Here is a 19032-nt window from a genome sequence, read left to right as displayed (position 1 = left end):
TGGTTAATGACAGGTTAACGATAGGTGGATTACCCAACTTCAAATTCGTAATATTTGGAGGCAAATTATTCACCAAATAGGTTCCAGAAGTGAACATTTTAGGATCTAGAGTTTTTAAGCTTCTTACCTGTTTTTTTTGTTGTTGTTGTTGTTGTTGTTTGTTTGTTTGTTTGTTTTTAACCTTGATTTCACCGAGCTCCGGCCTTCCTAGTACTTTTTTTGTGTTAAACAAATAGCTTCATTCCGTTTGAACGCACTGCGCACCAACACTGCGTCAATGGGCGTCCTCGGTGGTTCTCCTTTCCCGTAAAGATCAAACGTCTCACTTCCCTAACCCTGGCCTTGGCACTCTTCCTAAAGCTCTCCTCCCTGCACCGTTTGTTCACTCTGGCACGCGAGGGTGCGAGGCTACATACAAGTGTTCCCGGACCCCGCAGCCCCGGGTGCCGTTAGGGGCCCTGCGGCGTCCGTTTACCGCCAGGATCTTTCTGGGAGTTCAATTAAGATCTGAGGACTGGCTGGCTCGCAGCCACTACCATTGCTTCCGGCTCAGCACTCGGGCCCTAACGCTGCTCGCGAATGAAGCTCAGAGCTGACGGGAAAGCAATTCCGACGAGAGAAACCTAGGCGATGGCGAAGGAATGCGCTCCGACCCTGCAGCTCTAAGCCATTCTCTACTCCCGGGATCCGGACTCCTATGACTTCGGGACTGGCAGGACCTAGTCCTTAAGGAGCCCGCAGGATGGGAACTTGGAAAACTGTCCTTCCTTCCGTTTCCCGCTCTGGCCGCTGGCCAGGCCCGTCACTCAAACGGCGGGGCGGTAGGTCGCTCTAAAAGAGGGCGCTCGCTCACGCCGAAGTGCATTTCGGGAATTATAGTCACGGAGGTGGCGCGACGTGGCCCCGCCTCCCGCAAGTGAAGACGCAGGGACGTGTGAGATCACTTCCGGCGTGAGAGCGTTTCCTGTGGCGTTTCCACCCTCGCTCTCCTTTTGCTTCCAGACCGCCGCCATCATGGGTCGCATGCATGCTCCCGGGTGAGCTTGGGGCGCAGAGCGGAGTTGCGGGACTGGGCCGCGGGCTGGGGGGAAAGGAGAGAGTGTGTAATGGCAGGCGGAGGGAATGGCACTCCTGGCTGCTGTGGCGCGGGCGGTCGCGCCTCATTCCGTCTGCTTCTGTTTGCAGGAAGGGCCTGTCCCAGTCTGCTCTGCCGTATCGCCGCAGTGTCCCCACAGTGAGTAGCGCTCGTGGGCCGGGGCGAGCGTGGGGATGAGAGGCGGGTCTCTGGAGAAGCGATGCGGGGCGGGGACACGTGTGCGCGAGGCGCCCCGCTTCGCGGGTGGCGGGGCCCAGCACTTAGGCGCCTCCCTGGTCTCATCCGGATCCTTTTTTCTTTTCCTCCCTTCTGCAGTGGCTGAAGCTGACGTCTGACGACGTGAAGGAGCAGATTTACAAACTGGCCAAGAAGGGCCTGACTCCCTCGCAAATCGGTGAGTGTACCTGTTCTTTGTAGGATGTTCCCCGTGTGACTTGTTAAGACTCCGGGATAAAAATGCCTTATGCGCGCCTTGAAAATCACTTGTAGGCCTTCTGGCTTTTTTGTTGAGTACCAACATCTGATCTTTTATTTGTTGAACTTCAGTTCTGACAACCAGACTTTCAAGTGAATATTAGTTTTTCTGTACAGTTGTGGAAACTGAGGTAAGGTGCAGGTAAATATTCCCAAATGATACAGCTTTTTGACTGGTGGCGTTGGTATTCACTGTGTAAGAGTGGTCGACATAGTTCTTCACAGTTTCCTTTACATTGAAAGTCGAAGCCAGCCATTTGTGAGTTTATGCAAACGGAAAGTGTTTGCCTGGGATGTGTTGAACATCGTTCTGGGACCAAAGCGTAACCTTTCTTTTTAAAAGGCAGAATACTGCCCTCTTTATCATCTAGTGGAGGTATAACACAGAAAATAATGTATAGTAGGTTAGCAGGTAATCAAAAGTAATATGGCATCTAAAGGCAATCATGTGCATGTAGCCTTTAGAAAAATGCTTTTTATGTGTTCTTAATAAATTTTGGCTTTAATTATAAAAACCTCATTGATTATTTTGGGCAGCTATAGTTCAGCAAGGGGCTGGTGAGATGGCTCAGTGGTCTAAAGCACCTACTTAGAACAAGCTTAGCAAAGCACAGGGACTGTGGTTCAATCCCCCAGCACCACATGCCAGCCAGCCCCGCCCCCTGGTGGGCTGAGCTGGCCACACACACTAAATAAAAAACAAATAAAATAAAAAAAATATATAGTTCAGCAAACTGACTATGATAATGGTTTTTCTAACATTTGAAGTTTCTACCGGAAGGGTTACCCTCAGTGCTGGATATTGGATATCTTGAGTTTTGCTTGCTTTCTCCTGTTGGTTTCTGTGATTTATAAAAGATCCTAGCTAGGCTGGGCGAGGGAGATAGCTCAGTAGAAAAAGGTCCTGAGTTCAATCACTGGTACTGCAGAAAAGATCCTGGGCTAGACTCAGTGGCACATGACTCTAATCCCTAGCTACTCAGGAGGTTAGGAAGGATGATCTGAAGTTCAGACGCATCCTGGGCAACTTGGTGAGGCCCTACCCCAATTAAGACAAAAGGCCCATTTTACAAAAAGAAACTTGAAAAGTGGTTTTCCATCTGAGCCTTAACATGGCATGTTCCAGTTTGTGTTTAGTGTTGAAAGTTAAAGTACATGGTTCCTCTTTGCAGGTGTGATCCTGAGAGACTCTCACGGTGTTGCCCAAGTCCGTTTTGTGACGGGTAATAAAATCTTGAGAATCCTTAAGTCTAAAGGACTTGCTCCAGATCTCCCTGAGGACCTCTACCACTTAATTAAGAAAGCAGTTGCAGTTCGGAAGCATCTGGAGAGGAACAGGAAGGTAAGAGGGGAAATAAAAGCCTGGTGGAAGTGCGATTTGTTGAACTATATATTTCGGTAAAATTATTGCACCAGATTTAAAATAATCTCAGGTGATTCAGGATAGAAACTAGCAAGTACTAGTTTTTTGAAATAAACCTACCCAGAGAGATTTTTCTCTGATTGTTTTAATCTAGAGGCCATAAATTGTCTTAAGGATTAAATCCAGCAGTGGGAATCATAGGCAATTATTTTATTGTAAGAGGAGTAATGGTAACTTAGAAAAACTATGGTGGCTGCACATTTTTTGTTCGTTTGTTTTGTACTTAGGACAGGGTGTACAGGGTGTCTCGCTGCATACATCAGACTCAGTGATCCTCCTATTTACAGTCTCCCAAGTGCTGGGATTACAGGTGCGCAGCATGCTGGGGATTGAACCCCAGTCCCTGTGTCAGCCTAAGTAGGCACTTCAATCTGCTTTTTGCATTTCCTTAAAATGTGTGAAATTTATTTTTAGGATAAGGATGCCAAGTTCCGCCTGATCCTTATTGAGAGCCGGATTCATCGATTGGCTAGATACTATAAGACCAAGCGGGTCCTCCCCCCCAACTGGAAATAGTAAGTATCTGCCTTTTCTAGTACTAGATCATGAGTCAGATAGTAAATACTAGTAATGAAATACTGAAAGGGGGGTCAGGGAGATAGCTCAGCAGCTCAAGGTCCTGAGTTCAATCCCCGGTACCGCAAAAAAAAAAAAAAAAAAAAAAAAAAGAAATACTAAAAGGTCTCCTAGTAAATATTTTAGCTTTTATGGGCCATATCACTAACTACTCTCATAGCTCATCTGTGCCTGTGCTGTGGTAACAGGTAGTTCTTAATTAAATGCGCATGGCTGTATTCACTTTGTACTTTATGACAAGTAAAGGACCATCAGTTGCAGGCCTCCTGTTTGGACCCTAACAAGCTTTGTACATCTGGAGATAAACACTGGTCCTGGATCTTAGTGTAGTTCTACATTTTGTATGACTTGCTTACTGTAATGATTGATAACCAAATATTCACAGTTCCCAGCATAAGGGTTTTCTGCATGTTGGTTGGTTCTTCCTTGGGTGTCTGAGGGAGCACTATCCTTCATTATGGTTGAGCATCGTGAGCTGATTTTGGAACTCAGTTTGGTGTATTTCATATGGTTGGGTTTAGTTTAGCTATCTTGAAATAGTTCCATTAGCAGGAAGATTCTTTAGATGGATACAATAATATTAATCTCAATTTTCTCTCTCTTTCTTTCCTCTCTTTTCAGTGAGTCATCCACAGCCTCTGCCCTGGTGGCATAAATTTAGGTACTTGAGCAATAAAGTCATGATTTAACTAAACATGTTTTCTATTTATTTCTCCTAAAGAAAAAAAAAACTAATATATACCAGTGATTAATTTGTTGATCTTTTAAGTATGTGTGTTTGATACATTTAATGTTTAATAACTGAGATAACAGCATCAGAAGTGATTGTCAGGGCCAGGGAGATGGCTCAGTAGAATAAGTGCTTGCCTGGCAAGCTCAAGGGCCTGAGTTCAGTCCCGGGTTCCACCAGAAAAAAATGATTTTCAGTGGAAGAATTTTGGATGTGGAGAGACCTTGGGTCTTGTTTGCGAGGCTTGAAGTAATACTTTTTTCTCCACTACTAAGGATTGTGTCTTGGGGTGCTGTCTCACCGAGCTTCATTCCCAGCCCTTTAAGACTATAAAGTTGGGCAGTGTTGCCCAGCTGGACTACATTCTCCTACCCCACCTCCCAAGTAGCTATGGTTAGAGGTGTGTGCCACCGTACTCGGGAAAGTAAGACTGCTTCCTTCAGCTTTACCCTAAGCAGCTGACAACACTGTTTGGATCACCCTGAGGAAGCCTTTGTTTTCAAGAGACTGACCTCACAGCCAGCATAGCCGGTACTGGCCCTGTGTACTGCTGCCCAGCTCACTTGCTGTCTTCTCCAGGACCGTTGATGTTGGGTGTCCACATACCTGGCATTTGTGCCCTCACTGGGTGTGAAATGGGTTTCACTTGTGTGTGTGTAATGCGGGGGAGTTGAACTCCAGGCCAAAATTTACACTGCAACTGTTGGACTACACCCTATTGTTTTTATTACTTTATTTGAGAGAGGGTGTTGCTCGGTTCCCTAGGTAGGACTCGGGACATGAGATCTTCCTGCCTCAGTCTCCTATTTTAGTATATGTGCTGCCAAAGCGAGCACATTGCCTCAGTCTCCTGAGTGCTGGCATTACAGGTATGTCCCACCATGTGTACTTTCTCTGATACTATCATGTCTTGGTTTTGTTTTCTTACATGTACTCCTTTCCCTGGCATCTTCGCAGTGTGTTTTATTAAAGCTGAATTCTGTGTTGATGTTGCTGTGATTTATAATTATGTAAAATTAGTATTCTCTTCCATTGTTTAGTGTTCTGTATTTCTATGTCTAGTTCATCAAACTGAATCATAGTTTTTGTCTCAGTATGTTCAAAAGTGCACAATTATACTTTGCTACTCTCCCCCCCACCCTGTGACCATCCCATCTTAAGTTGTCTTTTTTTTTTGCGGTACCAGGATTGAACTCCGGACCCTGCTCTTGCCAGGCAAGCACTTTTTCTACTGAGCTATCTCTCCTGCCCTTCAGTTGTCATTCAGACAGATGACTTTTTCAGATCTGAAGTTGTGGAATCTTGCACCATCTGAGCTAGGAGTCTTTCTGCTTCTGGCATCCATTACTCTCTTCATGTTTTTCTCTTTTTAGGTATACTTCCTGTGGGTGAAACATCTTCCTACTACCTGAGAAAGCCCAGCTAGCCTTGAGCCCTGTGTAGGTGACTTAATGTAGCCTGTGTCTTTAGACGCTATCCAGTGCTGTTTCCTGACCCAGATCCACACCTGTGGGATACACAGCCCTCCCTGAGTTGTGTATCTTCTGTATGTCTGCATACAGAGGAATAACAGGTTCCTGGTGGGAGATGTGTGGCAAGCACACTCAGGAATCTGAAGCATTTACCAAGGACCAACACAGGCTGTGGGATTCTGATAACTGTTAGGGGCAAGGGGGATACATGAAGCACTCCCGCCGCGGGCAGGAGGAGCATGGGAGGCCATGTGTCTGAAGCTGGCAGGATCATCTTACAGCAGCTGTAGCTCTGAGTAGAAGTTCCTTTTTTTTTTTTTTTTTTTTTTTTGGTTTAATCTTATTTGGTACAGGGTCTTGCTGTGCAGCTTGGGCTCATAGTGGTCCTCCTGTCCCCGCCTCCCCAGCATTGGAATTACAGGTGTTACCATGCCTGGTTTTGGTGACTGGGCTGGCAGTCCACGTGGTACTGGGGATTAAACCCAAGTCCTTGCACTTGCCAGGCAGGTGCTTAGGCCACCAAGCTGTCTCCCCAGCCCAGAAGTTTCTCTTGACATCTCCTCCCATTGGCCAAAAGTCAGGGAGCTTGATATGGTCTGTAATCTCAGTTTCCCAGGAAACAGCAAGTGGAGACTAGTACAGAGCCCCAGCAGGGACAAATAGGAAATAGTATCAAGGGCTCCAATGCTGGGCATGGTGACATACCTCTAGTCCTAGAACTCAGGAGGCTGAGGCAGGAGGATCAGTGCAAGTTTGAAGGCAGCATGGGCTACAGTGAGTTCAAGGTTGGCCTACACTACATAGTGAGACCCTGACTCAAAACAGGAAAAGGCTCTGGTCCCAGGCCCCTTTAGCTCTCTGCTTTCTTTCAGCCTTCCTACTAACCACACAATTGCTTTTTGCACAGCCCTTGCCCAGGCTTCTTCCTGGATGGCTTGTGCCTTCCATAGGTCACTTCCAATGAGACCTCAGAAAAAACTCTTAGCCATCTCCTAGAAAGCTCCCACCAGTGCTAAGGCCCTGGGCCTGTTTGGCTTCTGAGTGCTTTTGGAATTGCTTTTTTTTTTTAATTTGGTGGCACCTGGGATTGACTCGAGACCTTGCACTTGCCAGGCAGGCGCTTAAGCTTCTGAGCTATATCCCTAACCCTTCAGAGCACTTTTACCACCAGATGTGTTCTGTGTTTTACTGTTCATTGCCTTCCTCTTCAGAGGAAGCAAACCCCATCATAGGAGGGACTTTGGTCTACTCTGTCCTTCGTATTTCAAGAAGTGTCTGGGGGGCTGGTGAGATGGCTCAGTGGTCTAAAGCATCTACTTAGAACAAGCTTAGCAAAGCACAGGGACCGAGGTTCAATCCCCCAGCACCACATGCCAGCCAGCCCCGCCCCCTGGTGGGCTGAGCTGGCCACACACACACACACACACACAAATAAAAATAAATAAATTTATTTTTTAAAAAAATGGGAAAGAAAAAAATAAGTGGGACACTGGAAGTGCTTGATAAATGTTAAATGAATGCACTTAAAAGATGAGTGAAAACTTTAGTGTAATCCTGTGCTGTAAATGTGTACCAATTAAAAAGAAAAAGTGCTGTTTTGCCTCAGTCTCCCGAATAGTTGGGATTAAAGGGATACATCACTGCCCAAGTGTAACTTGAAAAACCTGTTGATAAATCTGAACCAACTTTGTAACCTGGTTGCCTTTTTGTTGTTTTCCAGATCATTCTGTCTGATGTTTTGAAATTTTCAAAACCTTGTGTGCTTCGGTTTTGGTTTTGTTTAGCATAGCATCTCACTGTGTAATCCAGGTTGGCCGGGAATTTGCTAGATTACCTACAATGGCTTCACACTTGGTGTCCTCCTGTCTCAGATTTTCTCTCAAGTGCTGGGACTACAGGTAGCACCATCACACCCAGTGAATTCTTGATTGTATTTGTGTTGGTGAGATGCTTCAGTCTCAAAATTGTCTTTGTAGTCCTGGGAAATTTGCTAGAGTTGTTCTTTAGTAAATTCCCCACTGTTTTCTTTGTTCTTTCTGGAACTCGTTTGCAGAATCTGTGAGTTTGATTTGTGGAGGCAGGGTCTCAGAATGTAGTTCAGACTGGCCTTGGCTCACTGTGGAGCTTAGGCAGGCCCTGAGCTCATGGTGATCCTCCTGCCTCAGCCTCCCAGGTGCCAGGATTACAGGTCTGTGCTGTCATGCCCATCTGTCTGCCTCTTGCCTTTTACCAACTGTACGTTACTTTCTCAGAGAAGTTTTAAATTTAACAATTTTTTTAAATGTATTTAGTGCAGTGTCTATAGGGTCTCACTATGTAAATTTGACCTGTAGTGATTCTCCTGTTCAGCATTCTGAGTCCTGGGTTTACAGGCGCAGCTGCCACACAGTCTCAATCACCATCTCAGCGCACATTGGGCGGAGGCATGGCTGGCAAGGCACGCTGGGATCGATTGAACCCCGACTGCTGCGCTCTGCCTAAGGAGGCGCTGTAGTCCGCTGAGCTATCTGGCTGGCCCTTATCTAACAATCTTGATCGATTTTTTTTTTTTTTTTTTTCCTTTTTGGTTTTCTGAGACAAGGTCTTGTTAGCTCAGGCCTTGAACCTCCATTGCTTGTCCTGCCTTAGCCCTGAGTGCTGGGATTACAGATAACTGCCATCAGGCCTGGCAAATGTTTTAAAAAATAGATCTTGAGGCGTTCCCCAGGCTGATCCTACCTTAGCCTCTTTAAAATGTTCAGATTAAACATGTATGCCGGGGCTGGTGAGATGGCTCAGTGGTCTAAAGCACCTACTTAGAACAAGCTTAGCAAAGCACAGGGACCGCGGTTCAATCCCCCAGCACCACATGCCAGCCAGCCCCGCCCCCTGGTGGGCTGAGCTGGCCACACACACACACACACAAATTAAAAAAAAAACATGTATGCCACTGCACCTGGCTTAGCTTCATATTGTCGTTTCCCAGAGCCAGCAGTACCTGGGTAGGTGCTTTATAGCTGATTGTCTGAGAGAACAGCAAGTCTCATCTTGGTCTGTAGCCTTTAGCTGTTTCTGCAGTGTGGAAACACCTTCCGTGGCTGAGTGTCAGTGGAGCTGGGAAGAGGCGCTGGCACACGATACAGTATCTCTCTGCCTAGAAAAACAGGCACAAGTTGAGATCACAGGCCAGACTTCAGTGCTGTGCCTGAGTTCCAAGTTTGAGCAAAGGATACTGGCCTAAAGATCTCTGGCCCAGAGGAGATGTGAGGTTTGCCTGTTAGATATAAAAGAATCCAGACTTTTCTAGAAAGCCAAATACTGAAGTACATTCATAAGGGGCAGAAGACTCCATGCAGGGACAGTGAGGAACCAGTTTTTCTGGTTACCTTGTACATTATAAACCCTGCATCCAAATCCCCTGAGGTAGAAATTTGAGGTCTGCTTTTTTAATGTATCTTGTTTCCATAGTCTTGAGATCATTTAAAGGTAACTGTAGGGCTGGTGAGATGGCTCAGTGGTCTAAAGCACCTACTTAGAACAAGCTTAGTAAAGCACAGGGACTGCGGTTCAATCCTCCAGCACCACATGCCAGCCAGCCCCGCCCCCTGGTGGGCTGAGCTGGCCACACACACAAATTTAAAAAAATTAAAGGTGACTGTAGAGGGTCAGATTTAATAAATTACTAAAAGAAAAATTAAGGTCATGGGAGTATCAGGATGGCTTTAATAGATAGTGTGAATTTTATTGGTTCATTTTGAATGTGTTGGCCATAGAATCATTAACTACATTTAACTGATTTTGAGATACCATACATGTTTACATTGCTGTTCTTAACACATTCTGGGTTGAGATATTTTCACATATTTGGTAAAGGGTGTCACTATGTAGCTCAGACTCGTAGTGATCCTCCTGTTTTCAGCTTCTCACCATGTCTATACTCGGTGGCTGGCTCAGCGTGCCTGGGAGTGGGGCTGGCATGGCCTGGGGTGCTGGGGATCGAACCCTGGTTCCTGAGCTTGCCTAAACAGTGCTCAGTCTGCTGAGCTTTCTTGGTGGCCCTTCTGGATTTGAGTTATTTAACTGAGATATAGATATCTATCTATATACTTTAAAGAGAGGTTTCTAGCCAGGTATAGAGCTCAGTGTTATAAGTGCCTACCTGGCAAGCACAAAGTCCCAAGTTTGATCATATATATATATATTATATATTATATATATATATATATATATATATTTTAAATGTTTCCCTGGGTTCTTAATTGCCCTGATCCATGAACTGATCTGAACAATTGATGGATATGAAAGATTACCATTTTAGGGCCAAAATAAGAAAAGGAAAAGAGGTGCTCAGGGAGGAAGGGTGCTTTAAAAAAAAATGAAGAGGTGCATCCTGCAAGCAGAACAGACCCTGCCGGGAGAGGGCCAGGGGCCCCAGTCGCTTGCTGCCGTCCTTTTGTCCTCTTACATGGTTGGCCCAGGCACTCCCACTGCTGCAGGACTTGGCTTGGTCCCATGTCCAGCTCAGGAGCTGCCGTTCTGCATTTGTGATGACGAAATCTCAGCTGCATAGTGGATTCAAGGCCAGCCTTCAAAAAAAAAGTCTCCTCAGCTGGCAGCTCTTGCCCAGCTGCTCCTGCCACGTTGCCAGGCCCTGGCTGCCTCCTGCAGTAGTGCTGCACCCTCACACCTTGTATATGTACTTACAACTGCTTTTAATTTTTGAGACAGGGTCTTGTTATGTAGGTCAGGTTGATCTTGAACTCACTGTGTGGTCAAAGCTGGCCTTGAATTCATGGTAATCCTCCTGTCTCAGCCTCCTGCAAGAGCTGGGATTACAGGTGCCCAGCTACTTGCTGCATTTTGTTCATTATTGAATTGTGATTTTTTTTATTTTTTTTGCAGAACCAGGAATTGAACTCAGGCCCTTGTGCTTGCCAGGCGAGTGCTTATTCTGAGCCATCTCCCTAGCCCCAAATTGTGAATATTGAGCTGCAGGTTTTTTCGTTTTTTTTTTTTTTTTTTTTTTGCTCTGTAGCCCAGGCTGGCCTGGGTACATTGTGAGTTTAAATTCACAATGATCCTCCTGCCTCAGCCTCCCAAGTGCTGGGATTACAGATGTGCAGCCACCATGTCCAGCTATGCTATAGTTTTAAGCCTGTTTAACCAGCACTGTACCTTATCTGTGAACTACATTAATGCTGACCAGAAGCTGTTCCGGCCTCTACACTCTTTCCTCCTAGCTTCCTCCTTTTGGTCTGTGTCAGAGACCTTAAGTACAGGGAGGAATCTGCAAGGACCTGAAGAGTCCCTTAGTACTGATAGTACTTTCAATTGTATTAAGGTGCAGTTACTCACTCCGGCAGTAGGTGGCGCACATTGCTGATGTTGACAGCTAAAGGAACCAGGCACCTGTAACTTTTCGGAATTTGAAAAGTACTCATCACAGTTGGTAATTTTTTTTCTTCCTAAAAAGCTGATGCCACATTTTTTATAAGTAAATTTGACCTAAATTCTTTTTTTTTTTTTTGGCAAAACCGGGATTGAACTCAAGCCCTTGTGCTTACCAGGGAAGTGCTTATTCCACTGAGCCATCTCTCTGGCCCCTTTGTTTTTCTATTTTCTGTAGGGTCTCACTACACAGGTCAGACTCGTAATGATCCTCCTGTTTTCAGCCTCCCAAGCTCTGGGATTACAGGTGTGCACCACCTAGCTGTCCAGGTATGGTAGTGCGCACCTGTAATCCCAAGCATAACTTGTTTAGCCTCTAGGAGGCCCAGAGTGTAATAGCAGACACACCCTTGGGGTGCAGCAGTGTGGGTCTGGGATCCTGGTCCCTCCACTCGGCACCCTAGTGCCTGCCATGTGGGAGGCGCCGTGCTGGCTGCTGCTCAGAGGCTGGAGAGGGGCTCCTGCGGTGCCACATGGGGATGCTGGGATGTGGCATGCTGTGTCTCATGCGGGCTGGTGGCAGAGACACTGTCTGGAGGCTGGGTGCCTGGTTTCTGGACCAGGGAGTACTTTCTAAGGTTCCGGGCCTCTTTCCACATGGCCAGCTGGCCTTCATACCATATCTACATGGATTTGGCTCAGAGAATGAGCCCTTCACCCTACCCTTGTGTTTGAGTTGAGTGGGGTGATGCATGCTTGTAATCCTAGCCCTCAGGAGGCTGAGGCAGGAGAATTGCTGGGAGTTTGAGGCTAGCAACAGAACAGACCTTGTCTCAAAAAAAAAGGGGGGGGGACAAATATACAAAATATTAACTATGGTGATGGAGAAAAAGAGCTCAAGTCCCCTTTGTGGTCCTTAGAGCCCCTCCCCTGTCCTTCCCTTCTCTGGCCAGCTGGCACAGTGCCTGGAGTCCTGTCCCTGGAGCAGCGTACTTCCTAGAACCTCTGCCACATCACTTGAAAACCTGCACTGATGGGCGTACTTAGCTTCACAGATTTGCAGGGCAGGGCATGCCTGTAACAGTAAACCAGACGGCTCCATGCTGAAGTGCCCTGAGAAACGCCCCCTACCTCTGAGTCGAAGCTGCTCACCCCACATCTCCTTTGAGAATCATCGCAAACTTATGTGGTAGAAATGACCCAGCTTCTCTGCCTGTTTCCTGCTATAAGGTGAATGGAAGTTCCCTGGTCACCATCATATGGCCCAAATGAGGCCACATGGGCTACACACATGGGGGTTGAGACACTGAAAGTCTTATTTCTTTTTTATGTATTTAGGACAGGGTCTCACTACACAGATCGGACTTGTGATTCCCCTGTTTTCAGCCTCCCAAGTGCTGGGATTACAGGCACCTGCCACCACACCCAGTCTCAATCATGGTCTCAGTGTGCCCCGGGGCAGGGCCAGCAAGGCATGTCAAGGATCAAATCCCAGCCCCTGTGCTCTGCCTAAGCAGGTGCTTTAGTCCAGTGATGAAAGGCTTATTTCTTATATATGTACTTTTTGTTTTTTTGAGACAAGGTCTTGCTATGGTGTTCAGGCTGGCCTTGAGCTCATTTTGTGGTCCAGGCTGGTCTCAAACTTGCAACGATCCTCCTGCCTCAGCCTCCTGAGTGCTGGAATTACAGGTGTGCACCATCATGGCCAGCTGAAAGGCTTATTTCTTTGCATTTTCTCAGGGCAGCCCTCAATCCTGGGGAAAAGCCGTACCCAGGAAGGTTCTCTAGAACCAGGATGAAGAGTGGGTAGGACTGGAAAGGGAGGATGCAGTCTGCCCCTGTGCACTGTGGAGAGGCCAGGAGCTCGTGGCAGAAGTGGTGTCGGGATGTAGATAGCTGGACACAGGTGACAAGACCCAGGTCCCATGGCTCCAAGGCCAGGAGCTGGGAGGGGTGACCTGTGCTGCTTCCTGACTGGCTGAGCCTCTTGGAAAGGGCAGGTCCCAGACCTCACTCACTGTGCCCAGCTAAGTTCTGGATGTGGGGGAAACTGCCGACGTCTCAAGCACGTCCTGCTGTGGCTTGAGTCTAGGTGGCCCGCAGAGCCTCATGCAGCCATAGGTGGGGCTTTTCAGAGGCTGGATCTGGCCTGTGGGATGCTGGGATGCAGGGTGTGTGGTTACTGAATTAGTCCACAGATGGGTCTGCCATAGTCCCGAGTGGGTAATAGGAAGGCCCACTCTGTGAGTGCTACATGCCCCAAAGGTGGGGCCTGGGCCTGGATAGAATATGGGGCATAGGACGAGGGGCGGTGGCAGCGGCAGTGGCAGCTGCTGCTGCTGCTAGTACTTCCTGCTACTTCCCTGCTTTGCTGTCTTCTGCCTGCATGAGCTGTTTCTCGGCTGCGATGCCCCTTCTGCCCTGCCGCCCTGCCCTGGAGCCAGCTGACTATGGCCTGAAACCTTTACAGCTTGAGCTACAGTAACCCTATCCTTCTTTAACTTTGGGTGTCAGGTATTTTGTTTCAGTAACAGAAAAATAAGGAAGAGGCCCAGGGCAGGGAGGCCAAGTGTCTCGGGTCCTGACCGACTCCTCTCTGGCCTGCCCTTCCTGAGGCTGGAGAATCAAGCACGCTGAGGCCTCCTGTGGGCTCCCCCACACTGCCCTCTTCCTCTCGGAAAAGGAGCACAGCTGCTGGCCCCAGCCCCTCTCCTCCCACTCCCACCCAAGAGAAGTGCTGACTCTGTCAGGTGCTGCGCCAAGGCGGACATAGTCCCTTCTCTCATGGAGCCTACAGGGTTGGGAAGACTGAAATTAAAAGGGTCGCAAAAAATCCCAAGTGCTGAGGAGAGAGGCAAGGGCGCTTCAGGAGCCCAGTGGCTGGGTGTGGAGTCTCATCCTAGGAAACAGACGCTGGGCTCTGGATTAGCAACTGACTGAGCAGGAGGGAAACAGCAGAGGGAGTGAGAGGGTCATGCTGGCCCTGAGGGACACCAGCCACCAGCCAAGACATGTGCGTCTCTCTCTACAGGGTCTCACTGTTTATGTAGCCCAGGCTGGTCTCAGACTCATGGCGATCCTCCTGCCTCTGCTTCCCAGTGCTGGGATTACAGGTGTGCACCACACATCCAGGTCCCTGTCTGCACTCACTCTGAATATAACAAATGATTGTTTTCAGTCACTGTGTTTTGGGGATGTGTTGCTAAAGACAGCAGAACACTTCACCAAGGAGACTGCTTCTACAGCCCATGGCAACTGGAGATAGGGCAGCGGCGCCCGCAGGCTCCCACAGTCTAGGGATTCCGGGGCGAACGCTCTGCCTGCCCGGCCTGTAAAGGCAGGCGGAGCTTGGCCCAGAAAAGCTGAGCGCACTCAGGGCTATGCAGCTGCAGTTGGTCTGATGTTTGTTCTCCCCAGTAGAATCCTCGGGAGAGGGATCCCCGGCTTCCTCGGGGACCCTGCGAGCTGGCAGGAAGTTCTTCCTGCCTACTGCACCCAGACACAGGACTGGGCCGAAAGCCAATTTTTTTGAAAGTCATCTTCTGAATATAGCATTTTGATGAAAGCAGTGACTTGATTGAAAGTGAGCCTTCCCAGCAGTGAAGCTCTTGTTCTGTGCGTTCAGTCATTTCTATGCTTCATGAGACAATTTTCAACCCTCCAAAGGTTTTCATGTATTTCTGTCCATTTTTATAACTTTACAGAAGTTTTTCCTAATTATTTATAATTTGCTGGTAGCTTACTGTTACTGATTTTCAGCATTTGAAACACTAGCTCAATGGTCTATTTACTTATTTATTTATTTTGGGAACCAGGGATTGAACTCGGGCCCTTGCGCTTGCCAGACAAGCTCTAATTCTACTGAGCGACCTCCCCGGCCCTTCAGTGGTCTAATTGATAAGAAGTCCACTTAAACTAATGTGCGAAGCATACAGTGATAACATTTTTCTAAGGAATTATGGGCACACACAAGTATCTAGAATTACGTCCACCGGCGCTTCTCCACCAAGAGACATTCATTGGGATTCTCCCTGAATTCTGCCCAAGAAAGCAGACATCCAATGGGATGGATGGGGACAGCAGACATCTGGTTTTCTTTCTTCTTTTCTTTTTTTGGGGCGCCACATGGATTGAACCTAGCCCAAGTACTATGTGTGTGTGTGCTCTGGGGACTGAATGTAGGTCCTAATGTATGCATATGCTCTACCACTGAACTGCACCCCTGTTGGTTTTATTTTTTATTTTTTTGTGGAACCAGGGATTGAACTCAGGCCCTTGTGCTTGCCAGGGAAGCGCTTAGTCTACTGAGCTATCTCCCTGACCCGTCTTTTTGTTTTGTTTTGTTTTGCTTTTGTTTTACAAGACAACATTTTAATGAAAATTCGGTGGTGGATACGTGTAATCCGGGGGCTAAATAGTTACAAGGGACTGTCATAGAAATGTAAAGCCGACTAGATGCTCAGATAATTGTTACATATTCTCATCATCTGATTCATCTTCAGTGATTCCTTAGCCTGTGAGAGCAGGCGGAACCTGGCACAAAGAAGCTGCACACACTTGGGGCTGCGCAGCTGCAGTTGGCCTGATGTTTGTTCTCCCTGGTAGGATCCTCGGGAGAGGGATCCCCAGCATATATATATATATATATATATATATCCCCAGAAATGTGATTCCTTAGCATATTTCTCTGCTTCTTCCCTTACATCTTTTGGAACAATTTCATGTCTTTAGTTAATTCACCAACCCAGCTGAGCTAGAGTTCAAAAACCTTATCCCTAACTTCATCATGTACTATGTAAATTATTTTCGCAACTTCTTTAACAACATCACGACAGGTCATTTCTTTTCTCTGAAGCTTTTCTATTTCTGTCTTTGCACTTGCCAGGCTTTGCCAGTAGCACAGCCCCTGTAACCACAGGAAACATCTGAAGGGTCAGCCATGTAGCATTGCGCACCATCATTCACCCTGTAAGACCTAAGCATGAAACTGCAGCCGAAGGGTGTGACGGCACTGCAGAGTGTGTAAGCATGTACGTACAGGGCCACTCGGTCTGCAAGATGCTTCAGTGGAATGTTGTAGCCACAGTTAGATCTAAAGTTGGAAGCTGCTTCTCTTGCTATGTCTGCTAAAGACCGAACATCTGCCAGCAAGCCTGCTCCTGCCATCCCAGTATGCCGATCAACATGAAAAAGTTGTTTGTTGGAACCTTCTCTGTAAAGTTGAGAAAGAACTAATTTTTCTACCCCAAAAACAACACCATCTTTACATCTGATCCCAGTAGCTGTACCACTATTTTCCACAGCCCTCATCCCATATTCAACTTGAAAAACTCTTCCATTAGGAGAGAAAGTAGAGGTTGATAGATCATACCGGGTTCCAATCGAGCTCATCTTGTCCAAAGCACGGGAGTGTGTTAGGAGTCCAGGCCCAAAGCCCCTACTCATTTTCTTAATGTTGTCTTTTGTGTGTGTGGCCGGCTCAGCCTGCCCTGGGGGTTGGGCTGGTGCGGCATGTGGTGCCAGGGATCAAACCCTAGTCCCTATGCTTGCCTAAGCAGATGCTTTAATTTGCTGAGCTATCTAACTGGCCCTATGATGTCTCTCTCTCTCTCTCTTTTTTTTTATGATGTTGTTTTTATTTTTTTTGCGGAACTGGGGATTGAACTCAAGCCCTTGCGCTTGCCAGGGAAGCACTTATTCTACTGAGCCATCTCCCCGGCCCCCTGAATAGTTCTTGTTTTGTTTTGCTTTACTTTGCTTTGGCAGAACCGGGGATTGGACTCAGGCCCTTGCGCTTGCAAGGCAAGTGCTTATTCTACTAAGTCATCTCCCAGGCCCTATATGATGTCTTGATAAGCAGAAAGTTTGAATTTTGATGAGGCCCAACTTTACCAGTTTTGCCTATGTGGCATGACTGTTAATTGGCCTGTGGACTTGACCAGAGTAAGAAACTCCTGGCATAGTAGCAAAGCGAAGCTGTGGGGTATATGCATATGGCTGACATGCTGGTCAGCACACTGAGGGGGAACGGTGGCAATAACCCATAGACTGTAGATTGGATGGAATACAAAAGGGAAAGTTTGCCTTTTGCCATCTCTAAAGAGCTCCAATCCTCCCGAGTGGTGTGTCTGTCACCTTTGGATGCTGGTCTTGAATATCTTCAGCTTCCGATGCAGACTTGCAGGCCAGCGAGATAGCTCAGAGGACTAAGCGCCTGCTTTGGCAAGTGCAGGGACCAGGGTTTGAGCCCCAGTCGGCATGCCAGCCCCGCCCGCGGGTGTGCTGAGCCAGCAAATGAGTCCGGGCTTGGTGGTGCACACCTGTAATCCCAGAACTGGGCAAACTGAAAAACAGGAGGATCACTATGAGTTAAAGCTGCATAGTGAGACCCTGTACCAAATACATAAATGAAAAAAAAAAAAAAAAAAAATTCAGTGCAGACTTGTGCCAGTGACTCTCCATAGTTTCTAGGCCTCCAGCCTTGGCCTGGACTGGGGCTGCAGCTCTGTTCTCTCCTGTCCTGTCGCTTCACTCCTCGGGCCGAGCATCTGCTGGAGCTTCCAGCTGTCCAGTGTGCAGATGACAAGTGTGGACCCTGGCTCCCATCCTAGAAGCCCAGCCCCGGATCGCCTGGCATGAATGTATTTTCTACTGATCCCGTACCTCTAAACCCGAATGGGTGCACAGAGTCAGTGCTTTTTTTTTTTTTCTGGAACCGGGGAGTGAACTCAAGCCTTTGCGCTCTGAGCTATCTCCCCGGCTCCAGTCAGTGCTTTCTGTGCTCTGCGCACACAGTCTTCACCCTCCGGCAGGCCTCGGATATACCCTCTTATTTCCCTGCAGAAGCTTTATGGTTTTATGTTTAGACTGTTTTATCACCTACTGAGCCATCTCCCATCCCCTTCTTTTTGTCTTTGATAATGTTGCAATTTTTGAAGAGTGCAGGCCAGATATTTTTGATAGACCATCCTTTAATATAGATTTTTCTTTAAAAAATATATATATATATATTTTTTTTTTTTTTGTCATTTTTCTCTTTTGTTTTGGTGTCAGGGATTGATCTTAGGACCTCGTGCTTGCTAGGCAGGTGGTTATGCCGCTATCTCCTTGGCCCTTAGATTTTTCTGATTGTTTCCCCAATCATTAAATATAGGTAAGCTACTCCAGTGGAAAACTACACAGGTGGGGTAGACTTGATATTGTCACATCAAGGACCCCTTTTATTCTGCAACTGGGGTGATGCTTGGTTTTAATTCGGTTGAGGGATAGCCTCTAGATTTCTTCACTGTAAAGACTTGTTCCCCCTTTGTGATTTACTTGGGACAATATCTGTAGTCTGTGTGCAGTGTTCTCTTCACAACCAAATGGTTTTCACCGATGACTCTTGGGGGCTTGCAGGTTACCTCAACTGTTTAAGACTCTGCTGGGGCAAACCCAGTCAGGCACAGGGGACCGCGGTGCGATCCCCACCTCCCCTTCCCCATGCCTTACCAGACCCGCCCTCAAGGCAGCCTGAGCCAGCCAAAAAGAAAAAAAAAATCCTTACCAATGACTCTTGCCAAGACTAGTCATTGTATGGTACTTGATAACTGATTTTTCTAGTGCTGTCATTCTGTCTGTGTTCATTAGTTCGTACTTTTTGTTCAGAATTTTCCCAAGGGAGATAGTTGAGTAGAATAAGTGCTTCCCTGGCAAGCGCAAGGTCCTGAGTTCAATCCCCGGTACTGCAAAAAAAAAATTTTCCCTCTCCCCCTTTGAAAAAGCATCACCACTATTACAGCGGCACCTTGGTTCATGGACTCCATTCTCTCCATGATTCTGGTCGCAAGCTGAACTGAACAAGAACAGAATCAAATTTTCCCATAAGGTCAACACTGAGCCTATTTTTTTTTTT

At 47.2% G+C, this 19032-nt stretch overlaps 1 protein-coding gene and 1 pseudogene across 3 annotated transcripts; one reads left to right on the top strand and one right to left on the bottom strand.

The window, feature by feature from the left end:
* Positions 1-940: 940 nt before the first annotated feature.
* Positions 941-16039, top strand: Rps13 (ribosomal protein S13). 3 transcript variants are annotated; one of them, XM_004634912.2, is made up of 6 exons: positions 941-1037; positions 1186-1234; positions 1412-1490; positions 2743-2912; positions 3408-3508; positions 4191-4239. In XM_004634912.2, the coding sequence occupies exons 1-6, from the start codon at positions 1015-1017 to the stop codon at positions 4222-4224; spliced, it is 456 nt and encodes a 151-aa protein (XP_004634969.1). In that variant the 5' UTR covers positions 941-1014; the 3' UTR covers positions 4225-4239. The 3 variants fall into 3 exon arrangements, with proteins under 3 accessions (XP_004634969.1, XP_023575192.1, XP_023575193.1); XM_023719424.1 differs by lacking the exon at positions 4191-4239 and adding an exon at positions 16024-16039 and having other exon boundaries at positions 943-1037; XM_023719425.1 differs by lacking the exon at positions 4191-4239 and adding an exon at positions 5673-5690 and having other exon boundaries at positions 943-1037.
* LOC101587052 lies at positions 15527-16529 on the bottom strand (annotated as a pseudogene).
* Positions 16530-19032: the final 2503 nt, after the last annotated feature.

The sequence above is a fragment of the Octodon degus genome, unplaced genomic scaffold (assembly GCF_000260255.1).
Source record: "Octodon degus isolate 3935 unplaced genomic scaffold, OctDeg1.0 scaffold00067, whole genome shotgun sequence".
Taxonomy (NCBI): domain Eukaryota; kingdom Metazoa; phylum Chordata; class Mammalia; order Rodentia; family Octodontidae; genus Octodon; species Octodon degus.
The sequence above is the reverse complement of the archived record's forward strand: the minus strand, read 5'-3'. Positions and strand labels throughout refer to the sequence as shown.